At 35.3% G+C, this 18857-nt stretch overlaps 1 protein-coding gene across 1 annotated transcript in view; it reads left to right on the plus strand.

The window, feature by feature from the left end:
- ADCY8 (adenylate cyclase 8) overlaps positions 1 to 18857 on the plus strand; it is a 122890-nt gene that overhangs the window by 75021 nt on the left and 29012 nt on the right. Inside the window, exons 7-9 of the mRNA XM_065752391.1 lie at positions 1307 to 1577; positions 7594 to 7791; positions 13660 to 13760. Of these exons, the coding sequence (XP_065608463.1) occupies positions 1307 to 1577; positions 7594 to 7791; positions 13660 to 13760 (570 nt within the window). The remainder of the gene's footprint in view (positions 1 to 1306; positions 1578 to 7593; positions 7792 to 13659; positions 13761 to 18857) is intronic.

Below are 18857 nucleotides of genomic sequence, written 5' to 3' on the forward strand. Positions count from 1 at the left end.
ATCTTTTAATTGCAGACTGATACTTAGTACTTCACAAGGACCCTGACTGATTATCTTGGGCATTTCACAATGATTAAAGATAATCAGCAATTGATTCTTGTAGCAATACCTTCACATCATACAGGTGCTTATAGCCTTTACACTCCATAAATATTTTGTGCAAACTGATTTTTAAATGCAGTTTTCAAGTTCCAGAAGAAAGTTCCCCAGTATTGTGCTAGGATTATTTCTTTCAGTTGACACAAAAAAAATTTCTAGTGCTTAAGAAGAACTCCTAAGTTTGTGTCAAAAATAAATGATGAATTTTAGCAAAGTCTGAATTTTAGGAATCTGTATTCCTGACTTTCTGAAAGTGCCATGTGTCCATTTTTATTTATTTATTTTTTATATAAGCCAATTTTAAAGACATAGTGCATTTATTTTTTGGCATAGATAGATGTCTAATGAACATTCATATCTCATTTATAATTTTGTTTTGTAAGTTGTTGCATGGCTAAACACTTGGATGTGTTTCAGAGGTATGTGCAGTTTATCTTACATGTAGGATGTTTGAAGATTTCTTAAAAAAGAAATCTTCTCCTTTCCATTTTTTTTAACTGAATTTCTGTCCTCAAGTCATCATAACTATGGCCAAAAAAAATTCCAAATAGCAAGCATCTCCAAGTTTGGTTGGAAAACATCTTAAAATCTACATTCATACATTGGCAAAATTTGAGTTCTTCTTATGTCATCTCTTTGATTTGTTACATGTAATTTTGTAAAAGCTTTTTAACATCACTAACTCTTGTTAGAAATTATCATCCTAGTTGTCTGGCACTGGGCTAGTTTGAGTAACTATTCCCTAATTCATGTCTGATATAATCAGATTACTAATTTAAATAGTCTAAGCTATCTCAGGTAACTGAATTAAATTAAAGAACCTTCACACAAACTGCTCTAATACACACCATATTGTTTCTTGACCATATCTACCTCAAGTGTCAGTCCGGATTCACTTTTATCAGAAAGATCTCTCATTAAAATATTACTGTGAACAAAGGCATCAGATATAAACATGCAAGAGTTTTTCCTGTGACAGGACTTCATGCATTCCTGAGATCCTGTTGGTGAAAACAAGGCAGCACTTGCCCCCAAATCATGTTTGTTGAATACACAGTATCATTTTCATTATATAAATCATTATATACAACAGAAATACTTCTATTCATCTATCATGTTAACATGGTACAGAGTTCATAAAACTCCTTGCTACCAATTTATACTAAAGCACAATCAGTATTTGCTACTACTTATTTCACTTATGCAGGAGAATCCACATCTCCAAAGCCACACTGGACTGCCTCAATGGGGATTATAAAGTTGAAGAAGGACATGGCAAAGAACGCAATGAATTCTTGAGGAAACATAACATTGAGACTTATTTAATTAAACAACCTGAGGAGAGTCTGTTGACTTTGCCTGAAGATATTGTGAAAGAGGCTGTCAGTTCTGCCGACAGGAGAAACAGTGGGGCAACATTTACTGAAGGATCATGGAGCCCTGAACTTCCATTCGATAACATAGTGGGAAAACAGAACGTAAGTCAAACTTCCTTTAATGTCATGTGGTATGAATGCATGCTTGAGTGCATTTCAATAATGGAATACTCAGAGAAAACAAATTCATCTTTAACCTTTTCTCTAATACATACTGTAAAAGCAAATGATTAAACAAGTCTTTTCAGGGCAGAAATAAATCATGAGTCCAAACTGGGAAAATGCCAAGGACCCAAGCATTTTCTTCTCATTATTTCCCAATCAAATTGAGTACTACACAGTTTAGTTTTAATTGAAATAGTCTTTAAAGAAATAAGTTAAATGCAATTTTAATGTAAGTAAACTAGCTGGATCATTCCAGTTGAAGTGTATATCTCATTGCACAGTTTCAGTGCACTACCACCAAAGCAAAAGATGTGAATGGACATTCTGCCAGAGGAAACAACACAGTTTAAGTTTTTCATATATAAGGGAAAGAAAAGAGTACAAATAATAATAATAATAATAATAGTAATGATTTAAAAAAAGAAAAAATCCTTGCCAAAATAATTTGTCTGTTCTTTCTTCCTCTTCTCTCCTCTCTTCTCCATTCCTCTCCATTCCACTCCCCTCTTCTCCTCTCCGCTTATTGAAAAAAAAAAAAAAACAACTTAAAATGCTGATTTTAAGGCATAACAAAGGTTCAGTAGCAAATTTATTAGACCCTAAAGTCAGTAATAGCTTCATAAATATGAAACATTTAAAACTCTTCCTCATCAGATCTTTCCCAAAAGCACTGCACTACTAGAACATTGGGAAACAGCAATACCTATACAGTCAGAGAATTTATTTGTGAAGTCTGCTTACTTAGAGGAAATGGAAAGGTTAAAATGCCCTCAGACACCTCTCTTTACACCGCACTTGAAAGACTAATGAGTCTTTATGAAACAAGGTCAGCTGCAGCTATATTCCATTTTTCTGAGTGATCTGTAATGACATGATACATTCTTTCTTCTGCTGCACATCCTTAGTCCTACCTGTCTTCATTGTCTGTTAAAATTCAAGTGCTGTTGTGTGGAGGTCTTTCTTTCTCAACTATTTTCTACTTGCAAATCTGCTCTGAAATGAAAACTTTTTCACAATCAGTCAGTCCATCATTGTAATATTGTATTCATCTCTTCAAATTGTACAGGAGCATGGTATAGTTTGCTGTGATATAAAACACTTGTTTTTTTTAATACGTTACATCTGTCTATCTGTATGTACACTACCTTTTAGTATTATCTGTATCTCTTTCTATATATTCCCATTTCATTAGGAATGGATATATGAGTGTGCTGCTGTGCCTAACTTTTGATGTCTCTCTCGTTGTTCTTCTTTTCCTTTAAGACATTTTAATTTCTGTACTATGGAGAGTAGGCTATCATTTCATTGCTCATTTTTTCAGCTAGATCTGACCTTGCTACTAACAAGAAAGAGGAATAAAATACAGGACTACTGTTTTTATTGTATTGTAGAGCAACTCTCAGTTAATGAACTATTCATAAGCTCATGAAAATTATTGAAATTGGCAAAACTGTTGTCTTACACCAAATACTTGTCTTCTGGCAGCAAATGATCTATTTTTAGAATTATTTCTCAATTTTTTATTTTTATTTTTAAAGAATAGAATGGAATTGAATTTAGTTTGTACTTGAAGTAGCTATTATTTTGTATTTCACAGTATCCCATTAGCTGTTGAGTGGACACAAAGAACTAGAAATAATCTTCTATGTCACGTGTATTTCAATTGTTTTGTAATTTACAATTTTAAAGTTGAGAGGATAGGCATTATTGATCACAAATAATGTATTTCAAATCAAATATGTTTAAATTATACTGGGATAAAATAACTACTTTTCCAGAGATATGTCAGGTCAGCTTTAAATAGACAGAAATAAGTCTTTAATAAAAGTCACTGGTAGAAGCAGATGTTGAGAATCTAAGTAATAGCAACATCATAGTATCACTCCATTTGTCTGAATACTTACTGACAGAACCTAGAAGAATTCTTAACCTGCTATCAGTTACAACAAAATCTGAGTAACCCTACTCACTTGCAGCTTTAGTTGTAGTTATCATGGAAGAATATGCTATAGCAGACTCTCTTTGGAGTACTCTTGCCCAAACTCAAATTCATTGTAATGGTACTCTTTACCTCAAATCTAATTTGCATGGGCAGGCTAAGTCAGTGAATTGAAGGTGTGAGTGAGGAACAGAATAACCACTTTTTATGAACAGAATTATACATATTAATAAAAACGGTAAGAGTCTAAGAAACAGTTATAACCATACACCTTAGCTCTGGTTTTGAGATAAGGTAGGGAAATGAGTGTATCCTATCTCTGAAATTCAACTTATGTTTAACATGGATGGAGCTTTCTGTTATTGAGACAGGTGTCTGGGTTTCTATTCTAAAGCAAAGCAAGTCAGAGAGATGTTCTATTTTAGGAGTGTGAATTTGGATCTTCTGCACCTTACAGAGGAAGTAGCTAATAGCAAAATATGGTGACCAGATGTCATTCTGGAGACCAAAATGAGACTGATATACGATGATACAAATTAGACAAAAGGAAATTTAAGTATCTGTGTTTTGTTTAGCATATTATAGTGATGACTTAGCAGTTATCAAAAAAACTATACTTCAAAGTGTCCAGACAGCAAACAGGTATAAACAGCAGGATGGAATTTGGTTTAAACCCAAGGCACCTATGCTTGTGTCTACTAACTTTCTCAGGTGTTAACCTCCCATAGATCTCAGTTCCTAAATATAAAGGTCTAATGTTATTTGTGATGTTCCAGGATGCCTGAGAAGCCCATATGCCCTGTTAAAACCTATGAAAGACTTGTGGTCATCTGGACTATCTGCAAAAACCAAGATGTCTTATATACTATGAATCACTCACGCTGAAACAGCTGAATGATCCAACTAGTGGACTATATCAATAGCTCTCTAGGCCTTACCATATTAAAAGGAGCTTCATACTGTTTCTTAACTGCAGCTATCTACTTCAGTTTGAGAAATCTTAGCAAAGCTCAGTTGGGCTCCAACTGGTCCAACAGTGCATGGAGCTACTGTAAGTCCTATATCACATCTCTTGGCTCTAGATACTTTTCCAGGATGCCCAAAAGCATCTTAGTGGCACATAATTGACAAACAGAAAGTATCCAGAGAGTGTATTGTGTATATAGTTATAGAGGCAGAAACACTTATCACCTGTGAGATGCAGTTGACACACCAGAGTTGCTATCCAGTCTTAGACAGGCTTGAGCAGTGGGCTCAGGTGAAACTCATGAGGTTCAATAAATCCAAGTGCAAGCAAAGCCGTGCACCAAGACTGAGGCAACCCTCACCACCCATACAAGCTGGGGAATGTAAGGATTAAGTGCAGCCTTGCCAAAAAATACCTGGGCATACTGGTAGGTAGGAAGCTAGACATAAGCCAGCAATTTGCCCTCACAACCCAGAAAGCCATGGGCTGCTTGGAGCAGAGAAAGCTCAGAAGTGACCTGAGAGCAATCTTTCAATATCTAATGAGGAGCTATAGCAAAGAAGGGGACAGACTCTTTAGCAAAGTCTGTGATAATAGAACAAGGAAAAAAATATTTGAAGCTTAAAGAGGGTCGATTTAGGTTAGATATAATAAAAAAGTATTTTACAGTACGAGTAGTGAGACACTGGAATAGGTTGCCCAGTGATGTGTTAGATGCTCCAAACCTGGAGACTTTCAAAGTGAGGCTGAACCAGGCCCTGGCCAACCTGATCTAGCTGTGCATGTCCCTGTTCATTGCAGGGGATTTGGACTACATGACCTTTAAAAGTCCCTTCCAATTCCAAGGATTCTTTTGTGATTCTACAAATGTTTCTTTTACACATCTCCTTCCTGAACAAAATCCTACTAGTATCCTGTCTTTTTAAACATCTAAGTTTGTATTTCCCTAATTCCTTGGAAGATCTGGTGTTTGATATGTGAAGAAAAACAAATGTAAAGCTTTCCAAGAGGTTTATAAATATCACTGATTACAAATGTCCCTTCTTGCTCAAATCAGGTGATTGGACTTGTTACATGAAAACTTTATTCAAAGGAAGCAACTAATTCCCTTCTACCTTTTTTTAAATGTCAGTAAAATATTTCTAATGTTGGGTGGATTTTTCTGTTTGTTTGCTTGCTTTTAATTCTATCTATTTTTTATACTTAGCTTCAAGTTTAGCAAGGCCTAAAAGATCCTTTGCCTAAAAGATCCTTGTATATGTTCCCATATTGAATTTAATAGCTATTGATAGTATCAGGAAGGCTCAAAAGACCATTGAATCAACCTTTCTTTATGTAGGAAAATCAGAATCTTAATGCAAAGTGATGAAGAAAAAATATGGTTAGAACATATACTTGGCCAATAATTTGTCCTGAATCAACTGTCTTGCATGTGTGTTCTTGTGTATAGAAGAGACCTTGCTAAACTCAGATATAAATTTTGTTTTTCTCTGAAAATAAATACAATTTCAGAGACCATTTTTACACCAATACTAATGACTGTTGCAATACTCTTGACATTATGGCATGTCTATCCATTGCAAATTTTAAACCAGTTCATACATTCAGCAGAAAGATGGTTCTTCACATTAGTCAAATTCTAAAATGTAATTTGAAGAAAACATAGTCACTTTCTAAAATGAATTGAGATCACTCCCTTTGTTTGAATAAAACATAACACTCAACTAAAACATTAAGGACCTTCTCCAACCACACTTTCCATGGAGATAACAGTTAATTCTGAGGCATTAATGCATATGACAGGATCTAAAGTGATCTTGTCCTTTAACATTGAATTCAGTTGAGATTTCATCTGCACAAACTGATAATAACTTTCTTGTAATGCCCAGTTTGAAAGAGATAGAAATACCTTAATTAAAACAGTTCCTTAATGTTTAATAATATAGTATTGAGTCAATGGATTGTTCCCCAAGATTTTGCTATAACCTTAGTGCTTAACTCCAAGATTAATATATCTGAAACATTAGTATGAAAAGACAAAGTTTAGTAAAAGAAATTTCTCCTTGCTTTTCCCTAAAAATTTTCCTTGCTTTCCCTAAAATGCAGAAGTATATTTCTTGTTCATAGTTCCTGTCTTATGCTGTGATGTATGAAGGTTTATACCCTTTACATTCATTAACATTTCTTAACGCTTGGGAGTATCACAGGTAATAGACTTTGTTTTCCCATTAGCCTGCTCTTGCATGTGGTTCGTGTCATGAAATTGTAACATAAAAATAGAATTATTCTTATGAAAGCAAACTCTAGCTCTTCCCAGAAGGTGAAATATCCTTTGTACTATCTTGACCTGCTTTTGTTTGCAAAGCTGTGCAAGATACTTCTCTTTTTATTATTATTTTTTATTTTGATTTTGATTTGTCAATGAAATATCAAAGTGATAAAGCAATCAGAATCATATTTTTAAAATAAAGTTAATTAAATTTACATCAAAACATATAGCTTAACTGTAACCTTGACTGGCTGAAATATATCAGTAGTGAATAAGAGCACAGCATCTGAAAACCCAAGCTGAAGTATTCAGAAATGCCACCTTTTTTACTCCTGCCTTGTTGATCTGTTCCTTAACTGTACACATCCAGTAACTCTAAGATTAAGACAAGAAAAATGTAATTATTTTATTTGTGACTTGTGTTTCTGAGCTGTGAAAACACACCACTGGCATAGATACTGTGTTGTGATTTTGGTGTGTACTCCCCTCATTCAGGCTCTAATAATTATGTATTAGAATGTAGAAAGGAGATTGTATTCCTAACATTCAGTACAGCAGCAAACCTGCTAGACTGTATGGAACAGGACATTAAAGCACTCCCTATAATGTACTGCATGTGTTTAGTGGAACAGACTTATTATTTTATAATTCTATAGATTTCATTGAATAAATTGCATGGAATGCTGTAATGGTTTGCAATGCGACATGATCTAAAACATTGCATTTTTAACTCAAGGGGACCAGCAGGTTTATTCTGTTTGCATGTGCTTTCCCCTAGACTCTGGCTGCCCTAACAAGAAATTCAATAAATCTGCTTCCAAACCATCTTGCACAAGCTTTGCATGTCCAGTCTGGGCCTGAGGAAATTAACAAGCGAATAGAGCACACCATCGACTTACGGAGTGGCGATAAATTGAGAAGAGAGCATATCAAGCCTTTTTCACTGATGTTTAAAGACTCCAGCCTGGAGCATAAGGTAGCTGAGTCTTGGTAGCTGCATTATTTGCTACTCAAATTGAAATAAATGTACACTGAAGTAGAGAAGATCTAGGTTCTAGCTTGCATTGTTTCTGTCCTGGTTTTGTTCTTTTTTTTATTTTGTTTCAGTTTTCAGAAGGTTGGGCTGAGCTAGAGGCCATAATGGGCAATGTCATGATGCAGGTGTTACAGCACTACAATGAACACATTTAGTTATTGAGAAATGCCTCCACTGAGCAAACTCTTCTTTTGAAAATAACAAAAAGAGTTTCATTGCTGAGTTTCACTGCTGCCTAGTACAAGCACTTTCCTATCAAATGTCAAACTTCTTTGGCACAAACAGTGATTGAGTTTATTAATAAATTTACAATTCTATTCATTATGTATATATATTTATATCGATATATACCTTTCAAATACTGGTAGAATTCATCTGATCTTCACTAGTTAGCTGCTACATTTATTTCAAGACAAAATTAGTCTGTCAGTTCCTTGTGGCAAGCATCACTTCTTTAAAATCTCCTTTAAAGAGGTAAATATTGTTCTAGGTTTTGCTGCTTCTCAGCAGCAGTGTGATCACACTAATTTCTCTTTCAGTCCATCCACTTATATAAGTATTAAGTTAAAAAGGGCAAAGCAATGGGAGAACTTTCAATGCAGAATGCTAACACAGACTGGTATGGGAAAGTTGTTATGTATATCTCAGATGATTTTGTTGATTTTGATGTTTTTGAAATGCAGCAGTGTCAGGTCTGTGTTAAGATGTGCTTAAAGACTAAAAAGAAAAGAAAAATATTTAATTGCACATTTGGAGACCTGCTTCATTATCATCATTTTCCACTGGAAAACAGACTGTTTTACTTGACATATATGAAACTAGTCCTCAGGTTGTGAAGATATTTCCTTTAGTGGAGTTATCATGCAAAGATGACAGGAGTCCAGATCTCATGCAAAGTGAAATAAAAGGTTGCAGCAGAAATCCCACTCCTCTTAGCAGGACAAAAAAGTCAATAATGACAAACTTCACACTTACTTCTGGATGACGAAAAGTCTATAAACCTTTTTATCAGTTTTGATAGTTTTCTTCTCAGTGTAACATTTCTGACACCAACATATGTTGCTAGGTTTGAAAAAAGGTGCTTTCATTCAGTATTTCTTTAGATGCCTGAAACCTAAAGGAAGTCCAGGAAAACAAACACAGTTCCTTTCTGTAAAGTGGATAGAACACTCTAAAGTTGATTGTTTTTTAGCACAGTGTGGGAATATTATTTTTAAATGTCAACACTTCTATTTGTTCTCATTTATCCACCTCCAAGAGCTGGAGAGTTGCCAGCCAGGAACCTTCTTGTTTGTACTGTGTGTGCAAAGACACTATGGGCATGCTCAAAGAAGGATGTGGAAAGCAGCAGAAAGAAAAGGGATTATGTGGATTAAGGAATGATGAATTACAACATACACTTCATTATAGGCAGGTACACTGTCTCGTGGAACAATGTGGAAAACATCCTTCTCTTTCCTCCTAGTTAGTCCAGGCATTAATTACAGATGCTTTAGCAGTGAAACTTAGTTCACCATTTAGTCCTAGTTTTAGTATTAAAATATAATGTGCTGGTAATCATGAAAAAAAATACTGGAAGAAATGTTATCTTGCAGAAGGTAGCTATTTACTGCATGTTGCGTCATATTATTATCACTTTTCTCCTCCTGCCCATTCAAGAAACAAAACAGAGAACTCAGATTATTAACTCTCCCCCTCTTCTCCCCACATCTGACCTTTCAGTCTGGAATTATGCTTCTGCTAGTCACTGACATTTTGTAACTGCTTACCATGACCTTCTACATCAGCATCCTGAGCTGTTCCCTGCAGTGCTGCTGAGCAAATAGACAGAATTAAGTCTGTTGGTTCCCATTTCACTCTTCTGTTTCCATTTGCTGCCAATTACTTTCAGTTCGGCACAGTAGCAGCTATAATTCAGAGGTAACTTTGAAATTAAGGAACTTCTCTTATGTATAATATTGCATCATCACATTCAGCCACTACAATTCCACACAGTACTGTTACTTGCCTGATACTTACTTCTTTTACTTACAAATGCCTCTCACCACAGACTTCACAGCTTTTCAGTACATAGAACAACCAGTACCCATATCTGATCTCACTACTAAGCATTGTTACAGGAACAGTGTTCAATCAGAATTGTGTTAATGCTCTGTACCTGAAGCCACAAAGAAGTGAGTGACCATATGAACAATAATCTGTATTTATTCCATCTGCATTAGTAACAGGACTACCATGCAATGTGGTCATAAATCTTTTTGAGTAGCATGAATACATTCCATAATTAATGCTGGACTTTTAGCTGTTTCAACTGTCTGTAGTATTGAAGTTTTGGTTTTTGTTTGGTTGTTTTTATAATAATTCATTGTAAAGAGATGGCAGTCAAAAGATTTACAGTATTACTGAAAGTGCTGAGTTACTATTTTTGAGGTTTCATAGGGTAAAAAATATCACCAACAGCACGCCCAAACTAGCATGGGAACTAGAACAGCTTCATTTGCACAACAGTTTAAGTCAGTGGTACATCTTCTCACTCCTCTCTTATCTCATTGCATTTAAGTCATTTTTGGTGACGGCATAAACATAGATTCCAGAGCAAGCAGCAATGGTTACATTACTGACTGGGTTAACTTCCTGTTTCAGTATGAGTATTTCCACATTAATTTTGTAAGAATATGTTTTTCAGAGGTTTTGTGCAAGATCTTCATCTGATACACTCCACAGATCCTTTCCTTAAATGAACTAGTCATTACCTGCCTGCATTTTACTAATTAGCATTTGATGTCTCGTTTAGAGACTAATTTAGTCTGTTTTGCTAGAGGTTGTTTTCACAAATAGGATGTAGTCAGACAAAGTGAAAAAGACATCACTGGAGACTACTTCTAATGGTAGCATGAAACACATAATGGCTCATAAGGAAAATCTGATAACACTTTACATGATTTCCAAAAATTAAAAGATATCATTATGATGTTCTACCTTAATAGCAACTACTTGGAAACATCAGTAATATGTACTTTCAGAGAGGATAAGTAATATTAATGGAACAAGGTGATTTGCATTCTGGCAGGGCTTTTGTTAAGGCAAGTTTCCAGCATAAAGATTTGTATGAACATATTCTAGGCCTTTCTGTGTATTTGTATTACTATCATAAACCAGACTGGGATTACAGGTGAAGAGTCTGTATTTTATGTGACATGAGCACATAGAGAACACCAAAAAGTCTTTCTCAGTACAGTTTTTCAAATGTAAAAATTAGACTTAAATATCTGAGTACCTAAATATCTGAATTTCTCATTATGAGAAATTCAGGTGGCTGAGAAGTTCAATGACTAGGAAACAAAATTCTCCTTTATCATATTTTGTATCCTTGTAGAGATTTACAACACCCTTTTCCTTCAACCCAGATACATACAGTTGCTTCCCAGGGGTCTGTGGAAGAAACACTTAGCAAATTCTGGTCCTCTTTCATCTTCTTTTCTGTTGTTGATCATCAGTGGGGTCTGTACTACTCTTTGGTCTCCTCAGAAGTTCATCTATCCCTTCTCCTGCCTTGAGTTTCCATCTTCTTCTGTCCCTATTCAGCAGAAGCTGCAGAAGATTTTCCATTGCTCTGGAGATAAAAATAAAAATAAAACCACTGTCTTCCCTTTCATCTTGAAGATCAGCAGTGGACTTAATGCCAGCCATCTTTCTCTCCAGTACACAAAAGCTCTAGGTGAACATATGAAGAGCATTGCATGTCCAGCACCACCTCCTTCCAAGGAGTCCTAGAAAAAACTGAAAAGTCTTGAATATGCAGCATTACTCTGTGGAGGAACCTTGGCCTTCCTTATTTGAGCTAAATTTTAGCTATCTGGATGGGCATAGCTAACAGTGCTACCCAACAGTTCAGAGCTTAGGTCGCAAAAGAATCATGATGAGTCTCGTCTGGACCACAAGGTCAGACATGCCATTTTGTGTTAGGTCTGTGAGGCAATGTAGCTGTAATTTTTTCAGGTCTTATTATGATCTTTCTGCCACTTCACCCGGCTCTATCTGACTGCATCCCTCCCCATACTTCTGGGAGAGTCTTTAGATTTAATCTATCCTTAATGACTTCTACAAGTCATTAAGCAATTGGCTGCTAGAAAAGTGCAGCTTACTGCTGACGTTTGTACTACTTTAGAGACACTGACTGTTGTCTCATCACAGCACTCTTACTGATTAGACCACAGCATTTATTCTTTTGACATAATGCTCCACACAGTAGGCAATTCCATGTTTGTATTTCATTCAATTCATTGTCTCTGTTTCCCTAAGGAATAACTGGAATTTCCTTATACATTTTAAGAAACAAGTCTTTCTTTTTCCCTTTGATTTTTCTTATGCCAGAAAAAAACAAATGAAGAAAGAAAAAAACAAACAAAAAAAGCCACTCAGACTGATGGAGTTCTCCTTCCTTGCAAATTAATTAGTGGTCAGTACCTCTGTACTCCCAGCAGTGCAGTACAATGGAGTTGCCTGTGAGCACAATCAAAAATCATGTCAAAGTGTTGCTGCTTCTGACAACAGTGTACACAGGCTATAATCATGGCAGCAGAAGATCCAGAATGAAAGTCACTGACAAATAAACACATCTCTTACTCAGAGCAAATGAGAGCAGGGTACAAAGAAGCCTTTTTCCTAATTTCAGAATCTTGAGTCTCTCCATATAGATGTAGATGCTCCTGTTCACTTCAGAGGAGGTGGACTAGATGAACTTTAAATATCCCTTCCAACTCAAATGATTCTACGATTCCATGATTCTATGATATAATGTTTATAGCCTAAATCTAGGCAGGATCTTACAAGAGCTGTTAGTAGTAAAATGTCTATAGCTGAACTCTTTAAATGTCATATTCCTGACACAGCTCTTTTTCTGGGCATTTATAACCACAGTTTGCCTTATTTCCTGATTCCCAAATAAAAGTGCTCACAGGCAGTATTTCTTTGACTTTTCTTTCGCACATGTAACTGTCAGCTCTTGCAAAACAGGGAGATTAAATAGAACAGAGTTATTGTTCAGAGAAAATAAAATGAATGGAGCAAGCCCCTGTGGAAGGAGATTTTATTAACTGGAGAAAATTTAGCATCATTACTCTGGGATAAATACATCTTAGGACTAACCTTCATCTACTATAAATTATTAGAGTTTCATTGAATTAGCAGTGTTTAATACCAGCTGAGGATACAGGCAACATTTCCACTTAAACTGACCCACTGTGTTTCACTGATGCATCTGTTACTCCATTTCATGGCAACTCCCAAAAAATGAATCCTGCTAGGATATTCAATGGTCTGATATGTCATACATATACTTTTGAAATAAATGATAATAATAAAGTGCTTCAAATGATCTTCTACATAAAAATACTCTCATTCTCTCCACGGAGAATGGTAACATTGATATGTTTCTGTATAGCTTCTGGATATGTTAAAATGTAGAGATTATGACATCCAAGCCACAGAATGTCCCAAACTGGGTTTGTTGGTTTTGGGTTTTGTTTTTGTTTTTGTTTTGTTCTATTTTTAAGTTTTTTAAGAAAACATAGTTCCGTTGGTGAAGCAACTAGGTATTTAATATTCTATACAGGAATGCAAGCTTCTAATATATGTCTGTGTTTTTTTGTTTTTGTTTTTGGTTTCACATAAATATATTGGAAAAAGAGGCAGTCAGTAAAGCAACCTCATAGCGAAAATCAAAATTAGAGATTTCTCTTGATTATCTTTATAAAATCACCATATGAATTAACAACTAATCTACCTTTTTTATTATTATTATTCTAGTATTCTCAAATGCGGGATGAAGTATTCAAATCAAACTTGGTATGCGCATTTATTGTTCTAGTATTCATCACTGCTATCCAAAGCTTACTTCCTTCTTCCAGGTAAATACAGAGATACATTGCTATATATCTGAAAGCACACTCGGGAAAATCAAACTGAGGAATAACATTTCTATATGTGAAATGAGCAAATAAATCTTGTTGGTTCCTGAAACTCTTTGAAAATATTTTTGACCTTTCCCTCCTACCCTTATTATCTACTTTAATATCATATTATCTGAAGCTTCTCATTTTCATGTGAATCTACTGATAGTATTGTAATGTTTGGATTGTATTGTTAAGTTTTTAAGAACTCCCACTGAGATAAGTTTGAACTTTGGTATACAGTGGTTGGCAAAGTATTGCTTGCTGCTTTCAGTTCAGTGTTAATAATCCATAATTAAAATCTTGCTTCTTTGCTAACTGACTGATAATCATCTCGTCAATCAGTGATTGTTCTGTTTTTGTTTCTTACATGCTTCTTAATAAAATGGTACAGCTATACTGTATTATGATACATAACTACCGAGATGAGGAAAGCAATTATCTGCCTTTATAAAGCAACAGCAATGGGTGATCTGATAGATCTTCTTCCATGTCTGCCACTACCAGGGTTTGACCAAACAACATGTTCGTATCAAAGTGAAGAAACTGATATAGATGTAACTTCTATGCTAATGTGTGTAACATAGTCATACTCACTAATTGTCACTTTTATCTACTATTCAACAAAATATCCCATTAATCCCATTTGGGTTTTAGCAGAGATAGTACTAAAATGGAACATAATTCTCAGGTAATTTCTACCATTCAGATGAAGCTTAGTTTACATGTTCCTGGAGAATAACTTTGAAATACAGTACTTATACATAAAATAAGAAGCTTATGTTACATTAATGTAGCAGTATCTCTTGGATTATCTCTGGAAGATCACCACGTTTATGTCTCAGAATAACAAAATAGTGGTTAAATGCAAGCGCCTGTACACAATATGTTTCATAGCTGTTCTTAGAAGAGAACATACACAAAGTAGTATCCAACCTTACATTGATCTTTATGTGCTAAAGTGCTTTAATACTAGTAAGTTTGCTTGTCTGAAATCCTTCTCACTAGGTACATTAAAAATTCTTCACTCCTTGTAGCTGTTAGTCTATATTTTTTCAGTATATTCAGGAAGATTTATGGATCTTATTAACGGCACCTGTTTTCCAAAATTATTTCTGCTGCTATATCAATCACTGCAATAATAGCAAAAACACATCTTATTTCTTCTATCTGCATAGATTTATCTCCCTCAATTCACAGGAGGGTATCTGGTGCTACTGGAGTTAATGGAGAAGGAGTCATACAGCCACCATGCCTGCAGCTGTCTCACATTTTGGTTTCCCATATTGCACTGTACTGTTACGTTTCCTGTAGCATATCACAGATCCTTTGCAGACCTTTCTAACTGAAAATTAAATGGGCTTTAAATTATAAGCAAGTGCAAATGAAGTTTAGATATTTCCTATAAGAACAGCAGAGTTTTTTAATAAAATTTTGGAATGTTGGCCTATGGAATGCCCCTAAATGTTGATTGTTAGAAACTGGGAAGACATCCATGGAAAGAGTATTTACCATTATCTCTTTGAAGAAAGATTTGCATACGTGTACAGGTACTTCATGGCTGTTCTTATGTTCTTTCAGGAGCTTAATACCGCTGTAAAGATTTATGAAGACATATTTTTGTCTTCAGATTTCAATTTTTTTATATTCTGCTTCAAAATCTGTTTCAGTATTAACAAAACATCACTTTTAAACGAAGAGTAGTCAGTAGCTGAGCAATACTAAAATAGGTTTTGAGTAAATTTACTGAATGAGAAAATAATCTGGAAGTTCAGATTTCTGAAGTTTCTGTTCAAAAATAAATTCCAGGAATGAGAACAAGAAGATAATATCACTTCACTAAGTTAGGCAGGATATTTTTCAGAATTATAGAATCACTGAGGTTGGAAAAAACCAATAAGATCATCCAGTCCAACTGTCCAACTACCACCAATAGTTCTCACTAAACTATGTCCCTCAACACATCTAAACATTCCTTGAACACCTCCAGGGTTGTTGATTCCACCACCTCCCTGGTCAGCCCATTCCAGCACTTGACCACTCTTTTGGAGAAGTAGCATTTCCTAAACATACAGTCTGAATCTCCCTGACACAGTTTGCAACTGTTCCCTCTAGTCGTGTCACTACTTAGACAAGAAAAGAAGCCAACCCCCCGCTCACTACAATCTCCCTTTAGGTACTTAAAGAGAGCAATAAGGTCTCCCCTTATCCTACTCTTCAGACTGAAAACCCTATATACTTACATTTATTCCTTTAGTAGATATCAGAGAAGTAAACTACCCTATGGGAGGAACATGGACATAATTTATAAGGAATAGTTTACAAGCTGTATAATTTGCACTCCTCATGGTAATTTACCCATTTCCTAAGAACACAATTAAGTGCCTTTCAATGAATGTTTCAATGCTCTGTTGAATAGGGATGGAATTATGTATTTGCTTTAAAAAATTTGAATATTTTCTGAACTGAGTCTTATGGGAATTTTTTGAAACAGTGAAAGAAAACATTATTTAAACCATCATAAGTCTTCTGCAGGGACTTTTCCAGATAGTTTGCTGTGATCTGTCTGTTCAATAAGGGAATCATCTTTCTATTACTACATCTACTTTTTATCACTACATCTACATTTACATTGTCTGTGTTTCTGTATTTTATCTGTCTCCTACAGGATAAATATTGGATCCATTCATATTTTTCCCTGACAAGAGCCTCACAGAATTTAAGAATATTAGCAGTAGTTTTCATGCTTTGAAATATTGAGTCAAGGATATTATGTGACATAAATTAATGCCATATATCTGCTGTAATTATCCTCTGTGAAGCCATTGTTATATTGCCCATCTTACAGTGATCCATCTTCTCCATCTGAAAGTCCTGGGAGTTTGATTAATTTCCTGCAATGAACTTCCTATATGCCTACATGGACAATAGATTATGCTAGGGCAAACTTCTGTGCTTCAGTTATTTCTGACAGTTTTTCCCAGGGTTATTCTTGTGAGGGGAGAAAAACAGATGTCAAATTGTTCATTTAGACATCTGCATGCTTTGTTTCACATAAATTTTCCTTCTGGCTTCACAACTCTTGATTTCCAACTGTGCATCAGAAAGTGGGAAGGCAAAAGCTCAATTTCAAACCTCATTTGATCTTGACATTAAAGGAACCTCTGGGTTGAAAAACATTTGGCCCTGAGTTGCTTCTTCAGCAAAGAGGGTGTCTAATCCTGGTGTTGCACTTCAGAGAGAACTCCTTTAGCAGCAGCATATGTTGCTGTTATTACTATATTCCTCTAACCTCCCAGAGTTTTCTGCTGAACTTGATCCTATCAATATGCTGTCAGCATAGTTTTAACACAGATACTGGACTGATCTTTTGGAGGTCTTAGATGTGAAGAGTTTAATTTTGTTTTTGTCTTAAGAAGAATTAAACAAGAGAGGAACACATCAACATTCAACTGTATAGGCACTACAGAAGAGCTGTCATTCCTTACATATTTAATATGAACAAAAAAAAGGCCATTGGTTTCCCAGGCACCTAAGCAGGTTGTGTTGCATTTTTGCATTTATATTCCATGTTTAGGCTCACAGATGCTCTCTGTATAGTACTATAATGCAATAACATTTTGTCCTAAATTTAGAGTGTGGAAAACTGAAATAAGGACTCACATTTTTTCTCCTCTGGTCTGACATCTTGAGACTTGACCCTAATCTTTTTTAAACCTTTACTCTGGTTTCATTTAAAGCTGGGTCAGGCTAGGTCAGTAGCAGCAGTGGACTACATATGCATAAATAGACTGTCTATGTATATCTAAGATATAGATAGAAACTATCAGTTACAAAGAGGATTTCAGTCATATGGCTTTGGAAAGTAGGAAGGTTATTGAAGAATATTCTAGCGTATTAAACTGAAGGAATTCATCTCACATAATTTTTGTATCCCAGTGTCTATACTCTGGGTTCAAAACATAGCCGCCAAAAAACTAGTCAATCGGTGGATCAGAAGGTGCCGTACAGTTGAATTAATATGAGACTTCTTGGTAGTAAGTTGAATCTTATCCTAAACTACACAGCTCTCTTGACTAATTCTCCATGACCATATTGTCCAACTTTTCCCTTCCTTTATTTTATTTCCCTTGACAATATTACTCTCAACTATCTTAAATTTTTGTACATTTTTCACAGGATAGTCTGCTGTCATGGACAGTGTATTACTTCTGAGCTCTGTATACGTGGTAGTGAAGGAGAAAATAGAATATCAGTGTCTGTGCCTACCAGTTCCATCAAAAAAAGATTTCTATGTCCCAGATGATTGAGTTGAAACTCACATCCTTTTTCTGAGATTCTATTCATGAGTGTATCCTCAGTGTATCTATGAACATATTCTATTTTATAGAAGGGATCAGTGGTTTCCTGTGTATTTTCAAAGAGAGAAGCTGCTCTCATGGCATTATCAGCAGTCTATTTGGTGTCCTTGGAACTTTCAGTGAATTCTGTGACTCTTGTTACAGACGTTTTAATTGCATGTCACAAAATCTGTGGTCTTGCTCCAGTCTTTGTTTCTTCATTATTCATTCTTCCCTTCATAATGCAATGTGTTTTTACTAGCTGCATTCTTTTTTCTTTCAAAAGCAAGACTTAATTCTGGATGACCTCGCTGGGTCTTTTTGAGGAAGCTCTACTGTTTTTCCTACTTGTCACACACATACCTCCAGAAAATCTCATGGGAATGAAACGCTGAATCAACTATGAGATAACGCTGTGTACCAATACCATCATCAGAAGAGTTTCAAATATATTATTACTACATGGAAGCTTTCAAGGGACACAGATGCGTAATTCACCTTATTTCAGCTCATTAGAGCACAGAACTTCCATTTTTGTAATTTTCAAATATCATTTAAAAATGTTTTGTAACATAATAGTGCTACAAAGAAAACTGTCATCACACACGTATATCTTACATAAACTAGTTAAGACGTTCCTTATGAAAAATGCTCTGGTAACTACTGCCTCATTTTCAGTGTACTGAACACCCACATTCCAAGTCTCATTGATTAT

The sequence above is a fragment of the Cyrtonyx montezumae genome, unplaced genomic scaffold, assembly GCF_038088225.1.
Source record: "Cyrtonyx montezumae isolate F1298 unplaced genomic scaffold, pur_monq_1.0 scaffold_8, whole genome shotgun sequence".
Classification (NCBI taxonomy): domain Eukaryota; kingdom Metazoa; phylum Chordata; class Aves; order Galliformes; family Odontophoridae; genus Cyrtonyx; species Cyrtonyx montezumae.